General features: G+C 47.6%; 1 protein-coding gene across 1 annotated transcript; it reads left to right on the forward strand.

Moving 5' to 3' along the window:
- Positions 1-9,360: 9,360 nt before the first annotated feature.
- Positions 9,361-15,635, forward strand: LOC311181649 (intelectin-2-like; the record flags this gene model as incomplete). The annotated part of the gene is made up of 6 exons (XM_084250092.1): positions 9,361-9,418; positions 11,532-11,779; positions 12,093-12,251; positions 12,622-12,742; positions 14,095-14,198; positions 15,483-15,635. 6 exons carry the CDS (start codon positions 9,361-9,363, stop codon positions 15,633-15,635), a joined length of 843 nt encoding a protein of 280 aa, XP_084106218.1.
- Positions 15,636-23,028: the final 7,393 nt, after the last annotated feature.

Consider the following 23,028-nt stretch of genomic DNA (forward strand, 5'->3'; position numbering starts at 1 on the left):
AGGTAGAGGAGGGATTGTGAGGTGACATCTTTGGATTCTTTTTACCATACCCACATTTCCCAGTCCTCTTAAAATTGGGCAGGGCCACTTGACTAGTTGTGGACACTGGGCTATGAGCCAGTGATATATTTTACTTTCAGACTGAAGCAAAGAAAAAAGCTTGCAGCATCCAGGTTCCTCATCCCTTCTGCCAACAAGAAGGCTTCTCAGTGAAATTAATGAGCTGCTCCAAGGATGACAATTACATTGCAGACTCACCTAGACCCACTGCTGACTTTGCGATTTCAAGCAATAGTCCCATGCATTGTAAACCACTGGAGTTTGAGAGTTGTTTGTTAGGGCAGCATAACTGAGCTTATTCTGATTAAAATACTTGACTTATGTCCTTACCTTGCCCCTAAACCTAATACTGATGCAGCTTCTGCAACTCTGACTTCTCTCCTGCTACCTCTATTGCACTTGCCCCTTTATGCTGTTGCTTTGACTTCTCTGAGTGAGCTTCCTGAATATAGCCTAACTCTAGGACTTTATTCTATTTAATTTATTGTTATTTTTTTAGATTTTATTTTTATTTTTGCCGGAGGTACGGGTGTGTGTGTGAGAGGATTCACTAGAGACAGAGTGGGGAGCAGAACAAGTGGATTAATTGAAATACACTGCAGAGGGGAAACCAGGCGAGCCAGAGGAGGTCTGCTGTGCCATATGGGTTAGCTCCCTGGCTGGGGAGCCTACTCAGGCAATCTCATGGGCCTTCTCATTGGTAGCGCTGAGACTTTAACCTCTGTGTCACCAGGGAGGCCCTAGGTCATTTCTTATTAGTCTTCATTATCTTATTAGATAGACATTATTCTCTTTTTGCTGCTGGAAAAATCAAGGCTTGGGGAGGCTGGTGATTTGCAGCAAAACAAATACTTTGATTTTGTCAATTTACTGCTGAAATCTTATTTGATTCAATTCAGGTGCCTTTTTTTTTGAATCCTCCTAGGTCAGTGCTTGCAAACCTCTTCATCCCAGTTCACACACAAAAAAGGATAATATTTGCTGTGGACCAGCACAGCAGTAGACGATGAGGCCACCTCAGGGTTGAGAGAAGCGTGCAGGGTGGTCAGGGCGTCGGTGAAAGAAATGACAAACAGACACACTTCAAGAGTGAAAATCTGAGTGTAATTTTCTTTGAGTTTGTGACCAGTATATATATGTTTTCCAAAAGCACAGAAATGAATATCAAGGAAATTAGCTTGCTCATGGGCTCAGTCTATCACCATCAGGGCGGTGATCTACATAACAAGCAATGACCTTTATAGAAGAAAGAAGGAAGTTTAGAAAGACAATAAGGGGATTAAAGTTTGTAGTTCCAGAAAGACGGGATAAGGTTTTTTAGCATTCTTGTAGTGGTTCCTGGTGGTCTATCTTTTGATAAGCTTCCGTCTTTTCAGGGAACTTCGTTGTACTTCCTCTGCTTCAAGGTGTTTTGCTGTTCTCCCCCTGCGCGCTGGTTGCCCAGCCGGACCTAGGGACGGTTAACCCTAAAGGTCACTGCAGGGGGAGGTGCAGCAATATTTCCATGGTATCCTGATGTAGCCAGTAGAGAACATTCTCGGGTAGTGTTTTCGGCATTTCCTTATGCCAAAAGTCTTTTGCCAAGATAAATAACTGAATGTAGGAAGTACAAAGAGGGAGCCATACAAACAATGATCAAATATAATTTTAACTGAAATAAAAATTTAAGTGGTTGTGATATATGGTTTTGGCATTTATATCACTATAAAAAATTTATAAGCATCCGCATCTCCTGGGATATTATAACCTATGAATGCCATACACAGATGCTGTAATATGTGAGTGGGAATGCTCTGGACCAGGTACTGGACTGTGGGCTGAGGATACAAAGATGAAGGAGACAGAATCTCTACCCACAAGAATTAAGTCTAACTGGTGGAAACTAATGATACCATTATTACAATAGAGTTTGATAAATCTGATGATAGACATGTATTTAGGGAACTTCTAACTCAGTCTATGGGAGTAGTTTATATTATCCATTCCTTTTCTTTTTCTTTATTTTCACAGAAGGAGGTTTAAGGTGAAATAATGCAAATAAAATTTGTATAAACATCATCACATGAACAGCAAAGGACAAAGTAAAAACAAAGTAAATAAATTGGCTGCTTTATACAGTGGGACAAGTTGAGTCTTGCACAGTCTTTTACAAATAATCATCTTAGTTTAACAGCAGACCAATCTTCTGTGCCATCCTGCAAGATGGGGTATTTAAGTGCCATTCTGTGTTTTCCAGTGCCACCTGTAGTAGGACTGGAAGTTGCCCCCCATCCCTGCCCAGATGCCTTGCCATAGTGCTCTGGTGGCCTCTGGGGTCTGCAATCCCTGTCCACAGCCACAGTGCCCATACTTCTGCCCAACGTGATGCATCACCAGAACCACTATTGCTTTGCCCAACACCAAAGGCACTACTGTAGATTCTATTCCCTTGATCATAATAGTTGTTAAATCTTTGCTTCAGGGTTGGCCCTGACCTCAACCTCGACTCTAACCACCAGCTGCGGAACCTCCTGCTTGTGGTTGTTGCTATGTGGACTAAACGCCTTTTTGGATTGTGCACCTTTGATTTCACTCTTCTCAGAACCAACTTTTTTTTTTTTTTTTTTTATTTAAACCTTTTAGGGCCTACCTGGTGGTGTAAGGGTCAAGTCTCAGTGCTATCAACTCTGTGGCCTGAGTTTGATCCCTGTCCAGGGAACTACCCAAATGGCCACCAGGGGAGGCCCCAGAATCTTCTTCTTTCATTTGTCTTTTTTTTTTTTTTAAAGATTTATTTATTTATGCATACAAGAACTGGGGTACAAGCCAGAGGTCTGGGGGGGTGAGAGGATTCACCAGAGACAGAGTGGGGAACAGAACAGGAGGAATAACTGAAATACACTGCTGAGGGGAGCAGTGGGAGAGTCAGGAGAGGTCTGCTGTGCCATGTGTGTGTCTCCCTGGCCAGGGATCGAACTTGTTCTGCAGTGGCTGCGGGTAGCTTCATAGGTTGTGTCTTAACCCCTTGTGCCACCGGGGAGGCCCTTCTTCTTTCATTTGTTTTTGCATCACGGGATGCTTAATATTTTTAACCTCCAAAAAACTCCAAAATATTCTTTAGTTTGTCTTCAGGAGTATCTGAGCTCTGTCTACCCACAAAAATCTTCTTGGTCTTGAGAGTTGCCTTTCCTTTTAAAGTTTTGGCATTTGGGTTGTCGATCAATTTGTCAACAAATTTGTGATTTTTCCATTCTAAAACTTATCAATAGAAGCAGCATATTGGAAAAGCACAAATTCAAACCCTCTTGGCCTTCTAGTGACTGGATCTGTTTTAATTGTAATTGTGCAGTCTCAACTTCCCCAAGCCTAGACAGCTATTCAGCCAGGTCTTTCTTGCTTGTGTCCCAGCTCAACAAACATCTTATCGTCATCCTGCTGATTCTTGCTAGTGTTGATATTGGATCCCACTGTGAATTCTTCATGTCATTGTGTTTATTCAACAGCCAACACTTCTTGGTTCTGTGTTTTGATGATAATCATACTAATGGGTGTGAAGAGGTATGTCAGTAAGGTTTTGATTTGCATGTCTCTAATGATTATTAATATTTTGAATATCTTCTTGTGCTTATTGGCCATTTGTATATCATTTTGAATTTTTTTTTTGGTTATTGTTGTAAGATTGTAAAATTAAATGTTTCAATCAAGTTTGTATTGTCTGTGCAGTTTTGAATTCCAATTTTCAGAAATATTAAAAAAAATCAGAACATGTTCTTGAAACAATTACTTAAGATAGCTTAAAATTTTCTATTGTAAGAAAGATACTGAATTATTTTACTCCATATCTGTTGCACCAGGCAACCCCACACTGATAAAGAAATGGGAGTTGTTAAATAGGCTACATAATGCAGGATGCTGCTGAAGAGCAAGATCCCGGCCTTTTTATTGATATACAGCATACAGGGGAGGAGAAAAAGGAAAGGCGAAGGAGATTAAGGAGGAAGGAGATTAAAGAAAGGGGAAGAATGTATTAGATCAGGGATTTTGTGTCTACCCTCCAGGCACTTCTTATCTGTTTGATAACTTGGTGTTGTCACTGAGATCATGTCCTAAGTCCCCAGCCATGGTTTTAATCTTATCAAAAGGCATTCCACTGATCAGCTTCTGGGGTCTTTTTTTTTTAATTAAAGATTTATTTTTTGATTTATACAATAGCTGGGGTACAGGCCAGAGGCGCGGGAGAGTGAGAGGATTCACTAGAGACAGAGTGGGGAACAGAACAGGCAGATGGACCGAAAGCACTGCTAAGGGGAGCAGTGGGCATGACAGGAGAGGTCTGCTATGCCATGTGGGAATCTCCCTGGTCGGCTGGGAATCGAACCCACACTGCAGAGGCTGCACACAGTTTCACAGCCCTGCACTCAACCCGCTGCACCATCAGGAGACCCTGGGGTCCTTTGTTATACATCTTCCTCAGTTCCCCCCCCCCCACCCCAGGCGTTACCAATCATACCTTGTGATGCATAGCCTTCCCAGCATGATCCAGCTTTGTGCTCTTGTTTGATTTGAAGGGCACCTTGCAGGGTTGGGCTCTGTAGCTAACTGACCAGGTCATTTTGACCTTGCTTAGGATTTAACAAAATGGTGGCCGAACAGTTCACTTAGGAGTAGCAGACCCACACAAATCTTGGTGAGGGACTGACAAGAATAAACAAACACTGGTATCAATAAATTATTCCTGGAGGGCCTCCCTGGTGGTGCAGGGACAGTGCTATCAAGCTATCACTAGCCACTGCAGCACAAGTTCCATCCCCAGGCTGGCCAGGGAGGTGACCCACATGGTGCAGCAGACCTCTCCTGTCTCACCTGCTGCTCCCCTCGCCAGTGTATTTCAGTGGATCAGCCTGTTCTGCTCCCCACTCTGTCTCTGGTGAATCCTCTCACCTACTGCGCCTCTGACCTACACCCCAATTCTATGAATAAATCTTAAAAAAGAAAATAAATGAATTATTTCTGGAAATAGGGACATTTGTGACATAAAAAGGAGAGTTGGGGGAGGAGGGACTCTCCATGCCTCTTTCTCCTGAACTGGTGCACCATCTGGCAGAAGGTTCATTCAGCAAGTTGGGTTGGCTGGGGATCCCTTTGATGTTACATTATCTAGGGAGTCGCACAGATGGTATGTACCACAACTCTAAGCCAGTGTTTGTGCAGCGTCTTAGAGTTTACAGAATGCTACACATAAATCATCCTATTTGAACGTCATGACAGCCTTTTGTAGCATTAATATAATTAACCTTCAATAAAAGAACAGCTGTGTTCGTGTGCAAGCTGAAATGTGTTTATCTGAGAATAGCAGAGAATTACAATTTAGGATACAAAGATTTAGGTAGAAACTTAAAACTTGTCCCTAAGAAGGACCCAGGTTTGGGGCTTCTTATAGAAGGAGAGAGGATGAGGTAATGGATGAGATAATGGTCAGAAGAAGTAGTCACTAGGTAAACTGGCAGGCGGAGGGATCACAAAATAAAACCAGGTAAAAGCCTCTTGATCAGTCTTTCAAGTTGGATGTTCTTGCTCTTGTTGGCTTCTTGGAATGTTGGCAGGTTGGTCCATTTCAAGGGTCAGATCCAATTTAAAGAAATCAGCAAAGTGATTTCTCCCTCTGTGGCGCTTCCTCTGTCCTTATTTTAATATGACTCCAGGGCCTCCCTGGTGGCACAAGGGGTTAAGCACAGCACCTATGAAGCTATCCGCAGCCACTGCAGCAAAAGTTTGATCCCAGCTGGCCAGGGGGCAACTCACATGGCACAGCAGACCTCTCCTGTGGTGCCCGCTGCTCCCCTCAGCAGTGTGTTTCAGTAGATCTGCCTGTTCTGCTCCCCGCTCTGTCTCTGGTGAATCCTCTCACTGCCCTTCCCTCTGTACTGTAATTACATTACCTGTAATGTTCATACAAAGAGAACAGGTTTTGTTGGCATGAAAATAAGAATACTTGGTGTTCTAAATTTGGTAGGAATTTCTGTTAGGTAGGGAAAAAGTAAATGTTTCATTTTTGTTCACAAAGTTATAGTTTACCACATTGTTGAAAGCAAAAGAGGGCATCATTCCCATAGGGGTTAGTCAGACAAAAAGAATCATATCTCTGAAAACTGGAGATACACAATTTTATTTTTTAAAAGATCTATCTATCTATCTATCTATCTATCTATCTATCTATCTATCTATCTATCTATTTATACAAGCACTGGGTACAGTCAGAAGCACGGGAGGGTGAGAGATTCACCAGAGCCAGAGCAGGGAGGAGAACAGGCAGAAGGACCGAGGTACACTGCTGAGGGGATCAGCATCTGCGCGCCATGTGGGACCCTCCTCCGGTGGCTGGGAGTAGCCGGGGATTGAACCGGCGCTGCAGAGGCTGCGGGCAGCTTTGCAACCCAGCGCTCAACTGCTGCGCCACCGGGGAGGCCCAGGAGATAACAATTTTTAACAACAAAAGGAGAAATATTGCTACAAACAACTGATCATAATTTTTAATGTAAAAGAAAGAATTTATGACATTCTGTAGCAACAATTGGGCAATTTTTTTAAAAAAGATTTATTTATTTATACTAGAGCTGGGGTACAGGCCAGAGGCATGGGAGGGTGAGAGAATCCACCAGAGACAGAGCAGGGAGCAGAACAGACAGATGGACCAAAAACACTGCTGAGGGGGGCAGCAGGTGAGTCAGGAGAGGTCTGCTGCGCCATGTGGGTAGCTCCCTGGCCAGGCATTGAACTTGTGCTGCAGTGGCTGTGGATAGCTTCATAGGTTGCGTCTTAACACTTTGTGCCACTGGGGAGGCCCTAACTGAGCATTTTTTAAATTTTTTTTTTTAGATTTATTTATTTATGCATACAAGAACTGGGGTACAGGCCAGAGGTGTGGGGGGTGAGAGTATTCACTAGAGACAGAGTGGGGAGCAGAGCAGGCAGATTGACTGAAGCACACTGCCGAGGGGAGCAGCGGGCGAGTCAGGAGAGGTCTGCTGCACCATGTGGGTAGCTCCCTGGCCAGGTATTGAACTCGTGCTGCAGCGGCTGCAGATAGCTTCCTAGGTTGTATCTTAACCCCTTGCACCATCAGGGATGCCCACTCCCCTAGCATTTTAATTTAGATCTTCATCAAACTTAGACTTGTGAAACAGACATAGATAAGAATGCCCCAGAGATCCTACAGGTGTTTGTTCAGGGCAAGCAGTCTCTAGGCAAGATGCAAACAAGCTGGCTTCTCTATACTGTACCAGCCAGTGGCTGCTTTCTCTCTAGCCAACTGCACCAGTTCTGCCTTCCTTCTGTTAACACAAGCAGACCCTTCATAGGTTGAACCTCAGGTTTTTCTGGACACCTTGGCTTACCTGGGAATTCTGGAAACATGTGGTTAAAGGAGTGCTGGTAGGGAGACAGAAATCTTGCAACAGTTGCCCTGTGGGCAATCCTCTCTGTGCTTATCTCAGGATACACATGCACAGTGAGAACCTGTCCTCTCTGGGCTCCCTGCTGTTGTGGCTGCACTTGCATTTTGCTCATTTCACTTTCCTCATCAAACCCCTTCTCGAAAGGACAGGTAGGCACAGTGCAGTGACCAGTCTGATTGCTACAGTCAGCTAGAGGCAAGTGTGAGGACCTTCTCGGCTCCTCTTCCCAGTGCAACCAGCCACTAGGGAGAGGGTCGCCTAGGGAACGAGCTGTGGTGATTTGTGTTCTAGGGGAACAGAATGGGTTTTATTTCTTGAATTTGGGGGTCAAATTCTGTAATTTTGTATAATTAGGATTTGTGAGTTTTTGTCACAGATGAATATGTAAATCAGTAATCCTCGAATAGTATTGAAAACATATTTAGTAATAAACAGATTTGATTTAAACTTATTTGTATGCTTCATTAATATGTTTTACTTCTTTTTCATGCTGCTATCACTTTAAGTTTAAGAAATATTTATAGTGTAGGGTAGCTCTATGAAATCGAATCCCGTTAAACGCTTTTGTTATAGAGAAGTCTCTTTTTTTTTTTTTTAAGATTTATTTATTTATACAAGCACTGGGTACAGTCAGAAGCGCGGGAGGGTGAGAGAATTCATCAGAGCCAGAGCGGGGAGGAGAGCAGGCAGAAGGACCGAAGTACACTGCTGAGGGGAGCAGCGGGCGGCAGGAGAGGTCTGTGCGCCATGTGGGACCCTCGCCAGCAACCAGGGATTGTACCGGTGCTGCAGAGGCTGCGGGCAGCTTCACAACCCAGTGCTCAACCGCTGCGCCACCGGGGAGGCCCTAGAGAAGTTTCTTTTTTTTTTTTTTTTTTTTTTTTAAAGATTTATTGATTTATTGATTGATTGATTGATTCATACATACATACAAGCACTGGGTACAGTCAGAAGCGCGGGAGGGTGAGAGAATTCACCAGAGCCAGAGCGGGGAGCAGAGCAGGCAGAAGGACCGAAGTACACTGCTGAGGGGAGCAGCGGGCGGCAGGAGAGGTCTGCGCGCCATGTGGGACCCTCCTCCGGTGGCCGGGGAGCAGCCGGGGATCAAACCGGCAAACCGGCGCCGCAGAGGCTGCGGGCAGCTTCGCAACCCAGCGCTCAACCGCTGCGCCACCGGGGAGGCCCGAGAAGTTTCTTGATTATTGCCTGTACTGACCATGATGTTGATAATGGCTGGAGGGCAACCACTTAAGGGACCGGTTGGTGATTCCTGGGAATGGGTGTGACATGCAAAGTAAATCTTGATTCAGCACGGCTTTCCAGATCCTGTGTCATCTGGACACCTGCCTTCATCCACCTCACCACCATTTGACACAAAAGGTATATTCAGGAGGGGGTCTTTAGGGTTCCCTTTGATGCCATATTATCTTGGGAACAGGCAACATGGAGCAGATGGTACAGCCTTATAAAGTCTCAGCACTTCACCTTCCTCAGCACTCTCTGAGACACTCAGCCGTGAGTCTGCACCTGGCAGGGAACCCTCAGTTTCTAGCATCTGTGGGGAAGGAAGGAGAGAGTCTCTGGGCTGGTATGAAGGACTTTCTGAGTCCACACATGATCCCTGTGTGTCTGGGGGGAACACAGATGCCAGTTCAGACTGGTGTGGACTTAGGGATGGGAGTCAGAGAACTTAAGTTATTTGTTGGGTTGGACAAGGTTGGGTTATTCCAGGAGGTTCCAGAATGCCCAGAGGCCCATCACTTTCCCTCGAGGTTTTCTGAGTCAGAAAGGTCGGGGGTATGGATGGGAGAAGAGAAAGGAAGTTCCATCCTGTGACCTTGTGCATCTTATTTGCCCTTAGAGGAAAATGGCCAGAATCTGCTTCCTGCTGTTTCTCTCTGTGGCCACCAGGGGGTCGAGCGCAGGTGAGTCCCTGGGGCAACAGCACCTTCAACTCACCTGTGTGTGCAGTGAGGTTGGGGCAGAGAGGGGCAGGATGCCCAAGTCCTGGTCAGCGGGGAGTCAGGAGCTGTACGAGCCACACTGGCAGCCGCTAGAGCTGTGGCCTAGTGTTGACCCTGGTTCCCCTGGGTTGGAGCTAACAATAAGGGAGCCCTGGGGCTACTCTGGGACTCTGAGTGACTGGGAGGGGCTAAGGAGAGGGAAGGAGGGACTGTTTCCCCTGGGCCTCAGGAAACCAGGCGGAGCTGTGGTCAGGCTGTCCCAGGGGGCATCTAGTGCCCTTCCTCACAGCAGCCACAAACGGAGATTGTGATTAGTTAGTGGAGAGGAGGAATCAGCCTGTACTGGCCTGTGGGTCAGACCCTGTAGCAGAGAGAATCCAGACCCTGAAACACAACAGTCTGCTGAGCCCGTGAAGTGGACAGGACTGGGTGCTGCCGGCAGGAAGGATGGTGCCAAGTCACTAGATATTTATGAAAATACTCTCGTTGCTCCAGCAGCGACCCCATTTCTTGAGGACAAGACTTTTGCCTGGCTCCATTCGAACCTCCCTAGAAGCTGCAATGAAATCAGGCAGAACTCCCCTACAGTGAAAGGTGAGTCACAAATCTGCAGATTCGAACCTTGTGGCCACTTTTAACCTGACAGACAGCTCTAGCTCTGCTCTTACCAGCTGGGACACCGGGGAAAATCATGGGGGGTGTGTGTGTCACCAGTCACAGCAGACCTGGCCTCTGCACCTGGGAGACTTGGTGTTCTCGTGACATTAGGGTGGTGTCAAGAGCTATGAGCTGTGCAAGGTGTCCCGAATGTAAGCAGTGAGCCGCTGGCTCATAGATGAACACAGAGAGGCTCTGAATGAAACAAGAACTTTATATATATATATATATTTTTTAGATTTATTTATTTATACAAGCACTGGGTACAGTCAGAAGCGCGGGAGGGTGAGAGAATTCACCAGAGCCAGAGCGGGGATCAGAACAGGCAGAGTGACGAAGTACACTGCTGAGGGGAGCAGCGGGCGGCAGGAGAGGTCTACGCGCCATGTGGGACCCTCGACGGTGGCTGGGCCGGCGATCGAACCGGCGCTGCAGAGGCTGTGGGCAGCTTCGCAACCCAGCGCTCAACAGCTGCGCCACTGGGGAGGCCCTGAAACAAGAACTTTATATCTGAACAAATTCCAACAGGCAGATGTGAGGAGGCCAGGTCACACCTGCTCATGCACTGGGCTTGATACACAGGCTGGAGGTGGACTAGACAGGCACAAATCTTTCTGTCAAATAGGGAGTTTATGACTCACATGCGACAAACCAAGATCAGTGAAGTTGTCTGTATGTCCATCCCTTGTCCATAGGGCAGCACAGAAACTTGGGTCTGATGACAAGGTTACATGCTAGAAAATGTCTGTGCTGAGGACACACCTAGTCAGCAAAGCAACTGGGCCGGGGGAGGGGCCGGGGCCCAGCTCAGACCTCAGCAGAGCTGGGGCAGGGTCACACCATCCTGACAGCTGAGTCATCAGCTCCTGGAAGGAAGGGCAGGGTGAGAATGACCTGGCAGCACAACCTCCTGTTTCCACGACTCGGGAGAACACGGCATCCCGAGGCTGAGGCACTGTGGTGGGTCTGCCCAGCCTCTGTGCCCACGTGGGGACATGCAGGGACCAGGGTGCTGAGACCAGCGCCCCCCGCCCAGGCTGAGCACAGGAGGAGCGTTGCTGGAGGGAGCTGGCCCTGAGTTACAGCAGTGAGCGAACCTGCCCTGGGCTCTGAAATGCCACCTCCTGATGAGACTCCAGATGTGGGGCACAGATGTGTGGCCTCTCTTGGCCACAGGGAAGCGCCAGCCAGAGGAGACAGCATCTCTGCCTCTCAGGCTGTTTGCTCTCCAAACTCTTGAGAGAACAGCCTGGAACCAGGGCACTTGCCTCTGCTCCCAGGTGAACCCTGGAGACTCCTCCTGACACGTGGCCAGGTGAGGGGCCCCAGCGTCTACCAGGCCTCCCACGCCTTTCTGGTCGTGGGGCTGGATGGTCACAGCTCTCAGACAGGGCCTCTGGGCTGCCTCCCCCTACAGATGGCCTGTATTTCCTCCGCACCGAGGATGGGGTTGTCTACCAGACCTTCTGTGACATGACCACAGACGGAGGCGGCTGGACCCTGGTGGCCAGTGTGCATGAGAACCACATGGCCGGGAAGTGCACGGCGGGCGATCGCTGGTCCAGCCAGCAGGGCAACAGGAAGGACTACCCAGAGGGCGATGGCAATTGGGCCAATTATAATACCTTTGGGTCAGCAGCAGGGGCCACCAGCGATGACTACAAGGTTGGTGCCACCCACCGTCCCCTGGTAAGAGAGAGCAGAGGAGCGTGTTTGGCCCTTATCATGGCAAAGAGAGGGATGGAGATGGGTTTTGGAGATCAGGCTGGAGAGAAGACTTACCTCCATGTCTTGTGTGATGGCTCCTCCAAACTAGGCTGCTAGGGACCCGACGATGGGGGTCCTCACCTGCGGGCTTTAGCTCTGAGCACTGCTTCCTCTGCCTCCTGAAGCTCAGGTCTCCCGCCCACTGTGGGCTGCATGTGGGGGTTTGCTTGTGGGAATCCTGGCTGGTGAGCCCCATGTCTGTCCCTCCCAGAATCCCGGCTACTACGACATCCGGGCCAAGGACCTGGGCATCTGGCACGTGCCCAACAAGTCCCCACTTAAGAGATGGAGGAGCAGGGCCCTGCTCAGGTACCGCACCAACAGCGGCTTCTTCCAGAACCTGGGAAGTAATCTGTTTGGCCTCTACCAGGTATGCAGGGTCTGTCTGGGGGGCATTTTCTTCAGGGAACAGGGAGGCCGTACTGGGGCGGGGAGGAGTGGGCTCTGGTCCCTGTCCTGCAGGGCTGCTGTGGGCTGCTGCTCTTCTCTCTCTGCTTCGTGGTGACCTGGTGCGCCGCCTCCCTCAGAGAAGTTGAGCCAGAAGGGAAAGAAAGTTGGGGGGGAAAAGGAGAAGGACACAGCTTGGTTGTAGGAGAGACACCTCCAGGGGAGAGAGGAATCACCGATATTATGACTAATTCCTGAACATGACTCTGGGGGATTCCCCCCACCCCTCAGCCCTACACCCCTCTGTGGCAAAGTCACCACTGTCCTCACACAGCCTCTGTGTGTCCTTGCAGAGATACCCAGTGAAGTATGGAATAGGCAAGTGCTGGACGGACAACGGCCCTGCTATCCCCGTGGTCTATGACTATGGTGACGCCAAGAAAGCTGCGTCTTATTACTCCCCACTTGGGCAGGGTGAGTGTTTGATCCTTAAGCTTGTTCCCCAACACTTCCACACATTCTTGGGGGAGGTGGTAAAGAACAACAATCTGTGAACATATATGTGTTCATATTCAAACATTGTAAATGTGCTAAATTCTTTTCTAGGAACTTGAATGTTTGTGTCACTTAATCATCACGACAAAATGAAGTTACAAATATGATTATGTCCATTTTATGATATATAAAGCCAGGCTTCTTCACCACCATTTTTTGGTTTCCTATAGTTATCTAGCTCACATAGGCTAATGTTCACAGGAAAGAACAACTAGCATGACAATGAGAAAATTTCATTTCTTATGAATGAAATTTTTAACATAAGGAAGTCACAGAAATGAACTTTTTTTTAAGAAAATAAAATCTGGGGGCCTCCCAGGTGCCGTAAAGGGTTAACTGTCAGCACTATGAAGCTCTCCGCAGTCACTGTAGCACGAGTTCAATCCATAGCTAGGGAGATACATACATGGCGCAGCAGACCTCTCCTGTCTCACCTGCTGCTCCCCTCAGCAATGTATGTCGTCAGTCTGCCTGTTCTGTTCCCCACTCTGTCTCAGGTGAATCCTCTCACTCCCCACTCCTCTGGCCAGTTCTTGAATGCATAAATAAATAAATCTTAAAAAAAAAAAGAAAAGAAAATCTATCACTATTAACCCTTGATATTTTGTGGAAAACATGTAATGATAGGTGAGAGATGTGTAACAGAAGCAGATGGACATAGAAAACTGCGCCCCCTGCTGGACTTTTGTGGGTCTTCTTTTTAATTATTTTTTAAAGATTTATTTTATTTATGCAGTGGAGAGCTGGGTTACAGGCCAGAGGTTCGGGGGCTGAGAGGATCACCAGAGACAGAGTGGGATACAGAACAGGCAGACTGACTGAAATACACTGCTGAGGGGAGCAGCGGGCGAGACAGGAGAGGTCTGCTGCACCATGTATGTATCTCCCTAGCTATGGATTGAACTCGTGCTACAGTGGCTGCGGAGAGCTTCATAGTGCAGTGGCTGCAGATAGTTTGATAGTGCCGAGACTTAACCACTTGTGCCACCAGGGAGGCCCCTGTGTGTCTTCTTGGTGATCTTTCTGAGTCTACTTTGCCCCATAAGCTTTGGCAGACAAGTGTCTTCTGTGAGCCCAGCCTTGGCTTCTTGCCCCAGTGGGAGACAGATGCCCTCCCAGGCCAGTTGAGGGCCAGGAGCACCAGCCACAGGCCCAGAGGCGCTGGTCCATCCCTATGCTGCAGTGCTGGCTGCAGCCAGAACTGTTAGTCAGGGAAGCTGGTTCTAGCTCCTCCTTGACCTCTTGACCCTTTCTCTCTTCTTCCTTTCCAGAGGAATTTGTTGCTGGATTTGTCCAGTTCAGGGTGTTTAATAATGAGAGAGCAGCCAATGCCCTGTGTCCTGGGATGAGAGTTACCGGCTGCAACACTGAACATGTAGGTTTTGTGGACGGTAACATTTTGTGTGTGTGTGTATACTAGTCTTTTTATTCTCTTGATGGGCTCTTATTCATGTTAACAAAAATCAGTTTGTCAACATTTTCCTGTATGATTAGGACATCAGTTTTGTTCACGAAGTCTTCTCTTTCCTTCTGTTGAGATCACGACAATTCACTAAAGTTCATATACCTTTCAGATGTTTTATGTGTTGGCTTTTCAAGTCTGGTAGGAGAAAGAGGCACAGCTGGGTGACTGGACACTGTCCTGGGAGACATCTGGAGAATGGGCTAGGAGGAGAGGGAAGTCAGCTTCATAGAATAAGGCATCATTAGGGCATCTTCCTCGGAACTGACCTTCCTTGACCTGAAGTCACAGCTACATCTTTTTTTTTTTAAAGATTTATTTATTTTTGCATAAAAGGGTATAGGCCAGAGGTTCAGGGTGGTGAGAGGATTCACCAGAGACAGAGTGGGGAGCAGAACAAGAGGATTAATTGTGTAATACACTGCTGAGGGGAGCAGTGGGCAAGACAGGAGAGGTCTGCTGTACCTGGATTAGCTGGATGAGCTAATCCAGCTGGATTAGTTCCCTGACAGGGATCGAACTCAGGCTGTAGAAGTGATAGTGTTGAGATTTAAACCCTAGGCCACCAGGGAGATCCAGAGTTCAGTGTTCTTAACAGGTTGAAAGTGCATGGATGGACTAGGGACAGGAAGGTGATGGGTCAACGGTTCTTGACACCAGACAAACATGGGGGGGTGGAAAATGAAGGAGACTAAAAAGTCATTAGGTTTTGTTTTGGGGACTGGTGCCATCCATGAAGACAGGATGAATCCTTTTGCTTGGGTCGGTGGAGGCGAGAACGCTGGGTGGTATCTAGGCAGAGGCATCCAGTGGGTTGGATGTGGGTCTCAAGCCTAAGACATATCTGGCAGCCCCAGAGATTTAGGAAGTATTGGTAATTTCATAGTAGACTGATAATAGGTAGCATGAGGAGAAGATGAGTTATAACAGAGAGAATGAGATGTGCAGTGAGTCTTGGGAATAGCAGTTAGGGGATGGCTGTGAAGGGAGGTGAGTGCCGGCCCTGAGAGGGAATGCTAAGGAAAAGGTCAAAAGGAACTCAGGACAGAGAATGACTTGTCTGTACCGGGCGAGGAGACTTTATGGGAGGGGTGGTAAAGACAAGTATGACCAGGACCAAAGATTCTAGGATTCGTCCAAGAAGAGCTCACAGGTGTGGGCTGCAAATCCCTTACCATGTGTCTCCCTGCTTCCCAGCACTGCATTGGTGGAGGAGGCTTCTTTGCAGAGGGCAATCCCAGACAATGTGGGGACTTCTCCGCCTATGATTGGGATGGATATGGAACCCATACTCTGTCGAGCAGCAGTCGGAGCATAACGGAGGCGGCCGTGCTCCTGTTCTACCGGTGAGGGCTCTGGGTTGGGAGACTGACCCAGCTCCTCACCCCAGATGCTCAGAGATGGGAAAACTGAGTGTTTGCAAGGAGGAGGGGAGAATAAATTACATCAGCATGTGACTCTGGATTTGTTTGAATTCTTCTCTAAGTGGGTAAGACCCTAAAGCACCTTTTATTTTCATTTTTTTAGAAGATTTATTTATTTATGCTTACAAGAACTGGGGAACAGGCCAGAGTTGTGGGGGTTGAGAGGATTCACCAGAGACAGAGTGGGGAGCAGAACAGGGAGATCTACAGAAACACACTGTCCAGGGGAGCAGTGGGCAAGACAGGAGAGGTCTGCTGCGCATGTGGGTCACCTCTCTGGCCGGCCGGGGATCAAACTCATGCTGCAGTGGCTGAGGATAGCCTGGTAGGTTGTGTCTTAACCCTTTGCACCACCAGGGAAGCCCCAGAAATACTTTTTTTAATTTAATTTTTTAATTTTAAAAATTATTTATTTATTTATTTGTTTATATATTCATTTTAAAAAAGATTTTATTTATTTATTTATACAAGCACTGGGTACAGTCAAAAGCATGGGAGGGTGAGAGAATTCACCAGAGCCAGAGCGGGGAACAGAACAGGCAGACCTACGAAATACACTGCTGACGGGAGCAGCGGGCGCGGTAGGAGAGGTCTGAGTGCCATGTGGGACCCTCGATGGCGGCCGGGGATCAAACTGGTGCTGCAGAGGCTGCGGGCAGCTTCGCAGCCCAGCACTCAACCGCTGCACCACCAGTGAAGGCCCAGAAATACTTTTATTTTAAGATTTATTTATTTGTACATAAAAGAGCTGGGGTACAGGCCAGAGATGCAGGGGGTGAGAGGATTCACCAGAGCAGAGTGGGGTACAGAACAGAGAGACTGACTGAAATACACTGCTGAGGGGAGCATTGGGCGAGATAGGAGAGGTCTGCCTCGCCATGTGCGTTGCTCCCTGGCCAGCCGGGGATCGAACTCGTGCTGCGGAGGCTGTGGATTGCTTTGTAGTGAGGTGCTTAACCCCTTGCACCACCAGGGAGGCTCTGCCCTAGAAATACTTTTGACAGTAATTGAAAATATTGCCACCCAGAGGTGACAATTGCAGGTGTCCATCCTGCTCACATCAGTGGTCAGTGTTGAGCCTCAATGTGGCACTTTTTTGGGGGGAGACCATCCAGCTACCCAGTGGAAGGTTGGGCTACATAGGAAATGTTGAGAGCACCCAGCACTGACAATTAGGATTCTCTCCCTTTAATGATTCTGGTACCAATAGAGTGTGTGCTTGTGTTTTTCCACACCAATAAACAATTTGCTGAGGGGTGTCTACAAATCAACTGCAATCCTCCCATTACTTCTTGGAGTTCCCACAGGTTAAGGGTTCAGTCCTATTAGATGCCTCCTACTCCAGATTCTCCAGGTGAGACTCTAGATTCTCACCTGTGCTATACATGTATTCCAGCAACTCTGCATTGGGCTCAATTAACTTCATAGCATAGTTTATAGAACAAGAGAAACATTTACTGTGAATTACTAGCCTATCATAAGAGGATGAACCTGAGGAGCAGGTAGTGGAAGGGATCCATAGACGTGAGTCAGCATCTCCTTCAACCCCCTCAGTGCTTCTCAGTGGCTCATGTACAGGTGCTGTGGCTTCTGAACACTGAGGTTCATAGATCAATCAATGGCCTTCTTTTCACAAAAGCTCCTCTGGCGATTGCCATCTCTGAGTGTCCATCCTGCTCACATCAGCGGTCAGTGTTGAGCCTCAATGTGCCACTGTTTGGGGGGAGATCACCCAGCCACCCAGTGGCAGGTTGGATTACTCTGGATGCTGTCAACAATGGGGAGAAGAAGGAATGACTGGTCTTCACAAAGGTAGGTACATCTAAAGCTAGAACCACAGAGACTCAGATTCAACAAGAATAAAGAATTGGGTTAAAGAATTCTATCCAGCTAAGGTGTTGGTAAAGGTGAAGGAGACAGTGAATGGGTGGTGGAAGAATGAAGCTACAGGTACCAGCTGAGGCATCATGACCAGCTACAGAAGCAACAACTGAGGCAGCTGTTTTATGTTTATTAATGCTCTACCCATTCTTTTGCCCGGACACCTGATCATCAGTGGTGCAAAAAAGATTTAGGTGGCCTAAAATGTATTTACTGCCAGATCCTCTAAAGAAAAAGTTTGCTGATCCCCATTTAAGGTTATCCATCTAGCGGGGAAATGAGAAACACAGGGGAACAATTAGCTTTAATCTGGAAAAGGTAAGGTGTGATTATGGACATTGAATAAAGGGGGCAATGAACCATGCTCTGAGTTTCATGTTAGAATAAACATTTGAAAATACCCAGTCTGCAGTGGCAGACATGGTTTAGCACAGAGACAACAGAGGTCCCTTCGCCAAGACTTCGAAGCTTGACAATCCTTTGAAGCAATACAGATATGATGCTTAGAGTGACAGTAGCCATTCTGGGCCATTCTGATAATTATATACAAAAGTGAAGCAGGTGGGTCTCCCCTGGTGGCGCAGGAGGTTGAGCGCTGTGCTGTGAAGCTGTCTGCAGCCTCTGCAGCACCGGTTCTATCCCAGCTGGCCGGTGAGGGTCCCACATGGCAGACCACTCCTGTCATGCCTGCTGCTCTCCCCTCAGCAGTGTATCTTGTCAGTCTGCCTGTTCTGCTCCCTGTTCTGTCTCTGGTGAATCCTCTCACCCTCCCGCGCATCTGGCCTGTACCCAGGTTCTTGTATAAAATTAATAAATGAATCTTTAAAAAAAAAGTGAAGCAGGCACATCAAAGAGGCTATGTACCCTCTGTGCACAGCTGACAACCATACCAGTCCTGCTTGGCCTGATCCTGGGATTTTTGTAGAAGATTTGCTATTATTTTCAGGCAATTTTAATCCTTGTTTATAAACCAAGATTGGCTAGGTTTCACAAATGAGTTCTTTCACTTATTCACAAGAGGTAAAAATAAAAATTGGCACAATTTATCAGGATCTATCTATCCTATGTATCTGTTTATCTATCTATCTTCAAAAATGTTCATATTATTTCACCCAGTAATTTCACTTCCATGAATTTATCTCTAGGAAATAATTATGGATAAATAACCATACATGTATAAGAATGTTAAGTGGATAGTTGCAGTGGAGAATAGGTGATGACACATTTGTCTAAGGAGACAGAGAAAGAAATCTGGGGGAACGAAATCTGCCGTAGATTTGCAGAACGAAATCTGCTGTAGATTTGCAGAAATCTGGGGGAACGAAATCTGCTGAAATCTGCCATAGCTAAAAGATAACTCTGGAGAATGAGATTTAAATTCTGGGATTTGCAAAATATATACACTTAATGGACCATGCACAATGGGAAACAGGTCATGTGAACACAAGGTCCTTTTTACCCAGTCGCAGGAGAATTGTCTCCCCAATTCTCCCAGTAGGTCTACAAGTCTATTCTGCATGGTCTTCTGGCAGATTCCCCAGTGTCACTGGAGGATGCCCAGGGGGACCTGAGTGGCCCGGGGAAGCTGCATCTCAGCCAGTTCCTTGGTTCTCATCTGCTCCTCACTCCTCTGACTGTGGCTGCCTCTGATAGTCTCAGGCCTGCTCCATCCCAGGGGCAGCCACATCTCTTCCTTTACTCCCTCAGAAAATAGTGTGTGTTAGAACGTTTATTGAGTATTTAAAGGTGGAAACAGTACAGAAAAGTAACAAAAATGAGCAGAGACAAGTATATGTTAGCATTGGACACCATCCTAGGGCAGATGGGAGTAGGGGAGGACTCAGGCCCAAGTTAAAGGCACAGGCGTCCTTTTTTCTCATTCAGCGCATGCAGGCTGAGGACCCAGGTCTGTCAGGCATGGCTGGTCCTGGAGATGTGGCGAGGACCCAACACAGTCCCGTCCTCATGGGAGAGGACACAGGCAGTAAGCTATTGCCCACGCAAGTACTCAAAAGAAAGGATGAGAAGCACCTGAGAAGGAACTCACACAATGTCCCAGCAGTGCAGCTCAGGCTGTAGGACAAATCATATCATATCGTGGTGTCCTTCAGAATTATCCTTTGTCCTTGCCTCCTTCCACTCCTGTCTGGTCTAAGAGGGAGGAGCAGAAGACTCGCTGGAAGAGCAGCTTCACTGAGGGTGAGTGACACCCAGAAACAAGTCCACTCTGGTCCTGAGGGAGGAAATGGGAATTTTACAAAATGGAGTCATTGTTGACAAGAGATTTTATTTATTTATTTAAAAATTTATTTATTTATTTATATAAGCACTGGGTACAGTCAGAAGCACAGGAGGATGAGAGAATTCACCAGAGCCTGAGCGAGGAACAGAACAGGCAGACTGACGAAGTACAATGCTGAGGGAGCAGTAGGTGGCAGGAGAGGTCTGCGCACCATGTGGGACACTCACCCCGTGGCAGGGGATCGAACCGGTGCTACAGAGGCTGCGGGCAGCTTTGCAACCCAGCGCTCAACCACTGTACCACCAGGGAGGCCCCGACAAGAGTTTTTAAAAGGGAGTGAAGGACCCTAAGATGTGATTTTTTTACCCACCCAAAGAAGAAGAAAAAAAATCTTTTGAAAGTGTGTTTACTCAGAAAAACTAAAAACATCCTTGACAAACAACCACAGGTGCTGACAACAGGCTTTTCTTTTTGGAAACTCGTCTAATACCCAATTGTGTAGCAGTCAGATGTAGGTTTCATGTGCCACTACCTACTGTTATTTCTGGAAAGCAATTCTCAAAACTTTGCTGTTTTTGCCTTCATGAACCTTCCATCCCCCCATGAACCAGGAACAGGATTCAAGGGCAACTTGAATGAGGCTCCCAGACCAAAATCCTTAAGGCCCCAAATAAATGCTTTTCCTTTGTTTCAGCTAGGGCAGGTGTTACTTTTCTGTCTGAAATTCCTATCATGGGAACTGAAAAGAGGTTTCTTTCCTCCACCCAACACAGTGGATGCCTCCACACCTGCCGACAGGAGGCCTGGAGGGAAAGGAAGCAGTGCCCTAGGCAGCAGCACCTGGAGCAAGAGCAGGCCCAGCACCTGAGGTGCAGGGATGCCGAGTGGCAGAGTCAGGGGTCACAGGAGCCTCAGCAGTGGACAGCGCAGAAACAAGCCAGGTGGGCTGGGCATTTGTAGAATGTAGGAATCTTGTTTGTTAGTATGTCTGCCACCCCCTGGGGATTAAGGTCTTTTCAAGGGACAGAAAATCTGACAAGGTGAGGACATGATGCAAGACAAGTATAAATAAATTGAAAAAAAAAAAAAAAAGAGCAGTATCAGAGGCATCAATGCCAGACCTGTGTGGCATTCATGTGATCCCCTGTGTGACCCCCTGGCTGGTGTTCCCTGGAAGGACCAGTTACAGTCAGGACATTAGTGATATGAAGTTAGTACTTGTGTAACCAGAAGACTGGAGTTTGGGCCCACCGGTCACTGCTGACTGCCAATAAAGTAGAGAGAGGAATTGAATCTTTAAAGTGTGCTATAATCAGATAGCTGGCAATCTGGAAGATGGGGGTGGTTAACATTGTAAAGAAACCATCTTGGGCCTCCCCAGTGGTGCAGAGGATTGAGCACAGCACTGTGAAGCTGTCCACAGCCTCTGCAGTGCCGGTTTGATCCCCACCAGCCCGTGAGAATCCCACATGGCGCAGCAGAACTCTCCTGTGCCCTCAGCAGTGTATTTTGGTCCTTCTGCCTGTTCTGCTCCCCGCTCTGTCTCTGGTGAATCCTCTCACCCTCCTGCGCCTCGGGCCTGTATAAAAATTAATAAATTTTAATTTATTAGCTCTTGTATAAAAATTAATAAATCTTAAAAAAAAAAAAGAAACCACGTTAACATTTCGTTTCCAGCTGTCTTTTTTTTTTTTGAAAGATTTATTTATTTATGCATACAAGAACAGGGGTACAGGCCAGAGGTATCGGGGATGAGAGGATTCACCAGAGACAGAGTGGGGAGCAGAACAGGCAGTTCCCCTGAAATACTCTGCTGAGGGGAGCAGCGGGCGAACAGGAGAGGTCTGTATGCCATGTGGGTTGCTCCCTGGCCAGGGATTGAACTAGTGCTGCCATGGCTGCAGGTACCTTCATAGTGCTGCATCTGTTTTTTTTTTTTTTAAATTTATTTATTTGTTTATTTATTTATTTATTTATTCATTCATTCATTCATTCAAGCACTGGGTACAGTCAGAAGCACGGGAAGGTGAGAGAATTCACCAGAGCCAGAGGGGAGAGCAGAGCAGGCAGACTGACGAAGTACACTGCTGAGGGGAGCAGCGGGCGGCAGGAGAGGTCTGCGCACCATGTGGGACTCTCGCCTGGGGATCGAACCGGTGCTGCAGAGGCTGCAGGCAGCTTCGCAGCCCAGTGCTCAACCGCTCGCTGCAGGGGAGGCCCATGCGTCTTAACCCTTTGCAGCACCAGGCAGACCCCACCAGCTGTGTTTTTATAGTGAGTTGAACAAAGAGAGTTCAGCAGTCAGGGGGCCTTCACTGCTGCCAGGAGCCCGTGATGTGCAGCTCCCTTATCACCCTCCTGGACCTGGCCTCAGGCTTGTCCCACTGTACAGAGGCTGCTCTTCAGATAACACCGGCTCCCCACACTCCTCCAGATGTGTCCTTGGGCTGAAAAATTAACTCAGAGCAGACAGGCCATAAACTGTACGTGAGTGCAGATTTCCTACTATACCAGCTTAGTGTTTCACCTGATCTCCCCCGCTCTCCCAGCCCCTGTCATCCGTGCGGTGGGTTTATGTGAGCCTGGCTCTATTATCTGAAGCCCACACTCACCTAGGGGTAAAGGGCCATGCTTTATTTCATTTACTTCCAAATCTTTCAGAATGAAAACGTAGGAGAGTATACCAATGATAATTTGAATGCAGTGAAATATCCGCAAAAGATGAATCTAGGTGAAGGGAATATGTTTGTTTTGGACTGCTCATTTTGCTGTGTTTTGAAATTTTTGAAGTATTTATACACAAAAATTAATTAAGAGAATGAAAGAGCAATGAGATGCATGCACTGATGAGTGTGGACAGGTGCACAGTAGTACCCAGAGGAGGCACAGCTGGGGGCGCTGGGTGTGAGGGTGGCCTCAGGGAGAAGGTTAAGGAGACACAGAAGATGAGGTCTGGACAGAGGTGTGTCTGAGGCTCTGAAGCAGCTGATAGGGAAGGGGAGGAGGCGGCAGGCAAGGGCTATAGGGTCCCGCCTCTGCTATCTTGTCCCACAATGAAGCTCTGTGCCTGCTGTGACAAAGCAGGGTCCCCTCCCCATGTCAGAGTCACCTGCGTGACTGGGCACATGGCCCCGTCCTCCAGCCAGACACACATGCCTTCTCCTTCCCAGGGACCCAGCACTCTTCAGAGGGAGGG

The sequence above is a fragment of the Talpa europaea genome (assembly GCF_964194135.1).
Source record: "Talpa europaea genome assembly, chromosome: 12".
NCBI lineage: Eukaryota > Metazoa > Chordata > Mammalia > Eulipotyphla > Talpidae > Talpa > Talpa europaea.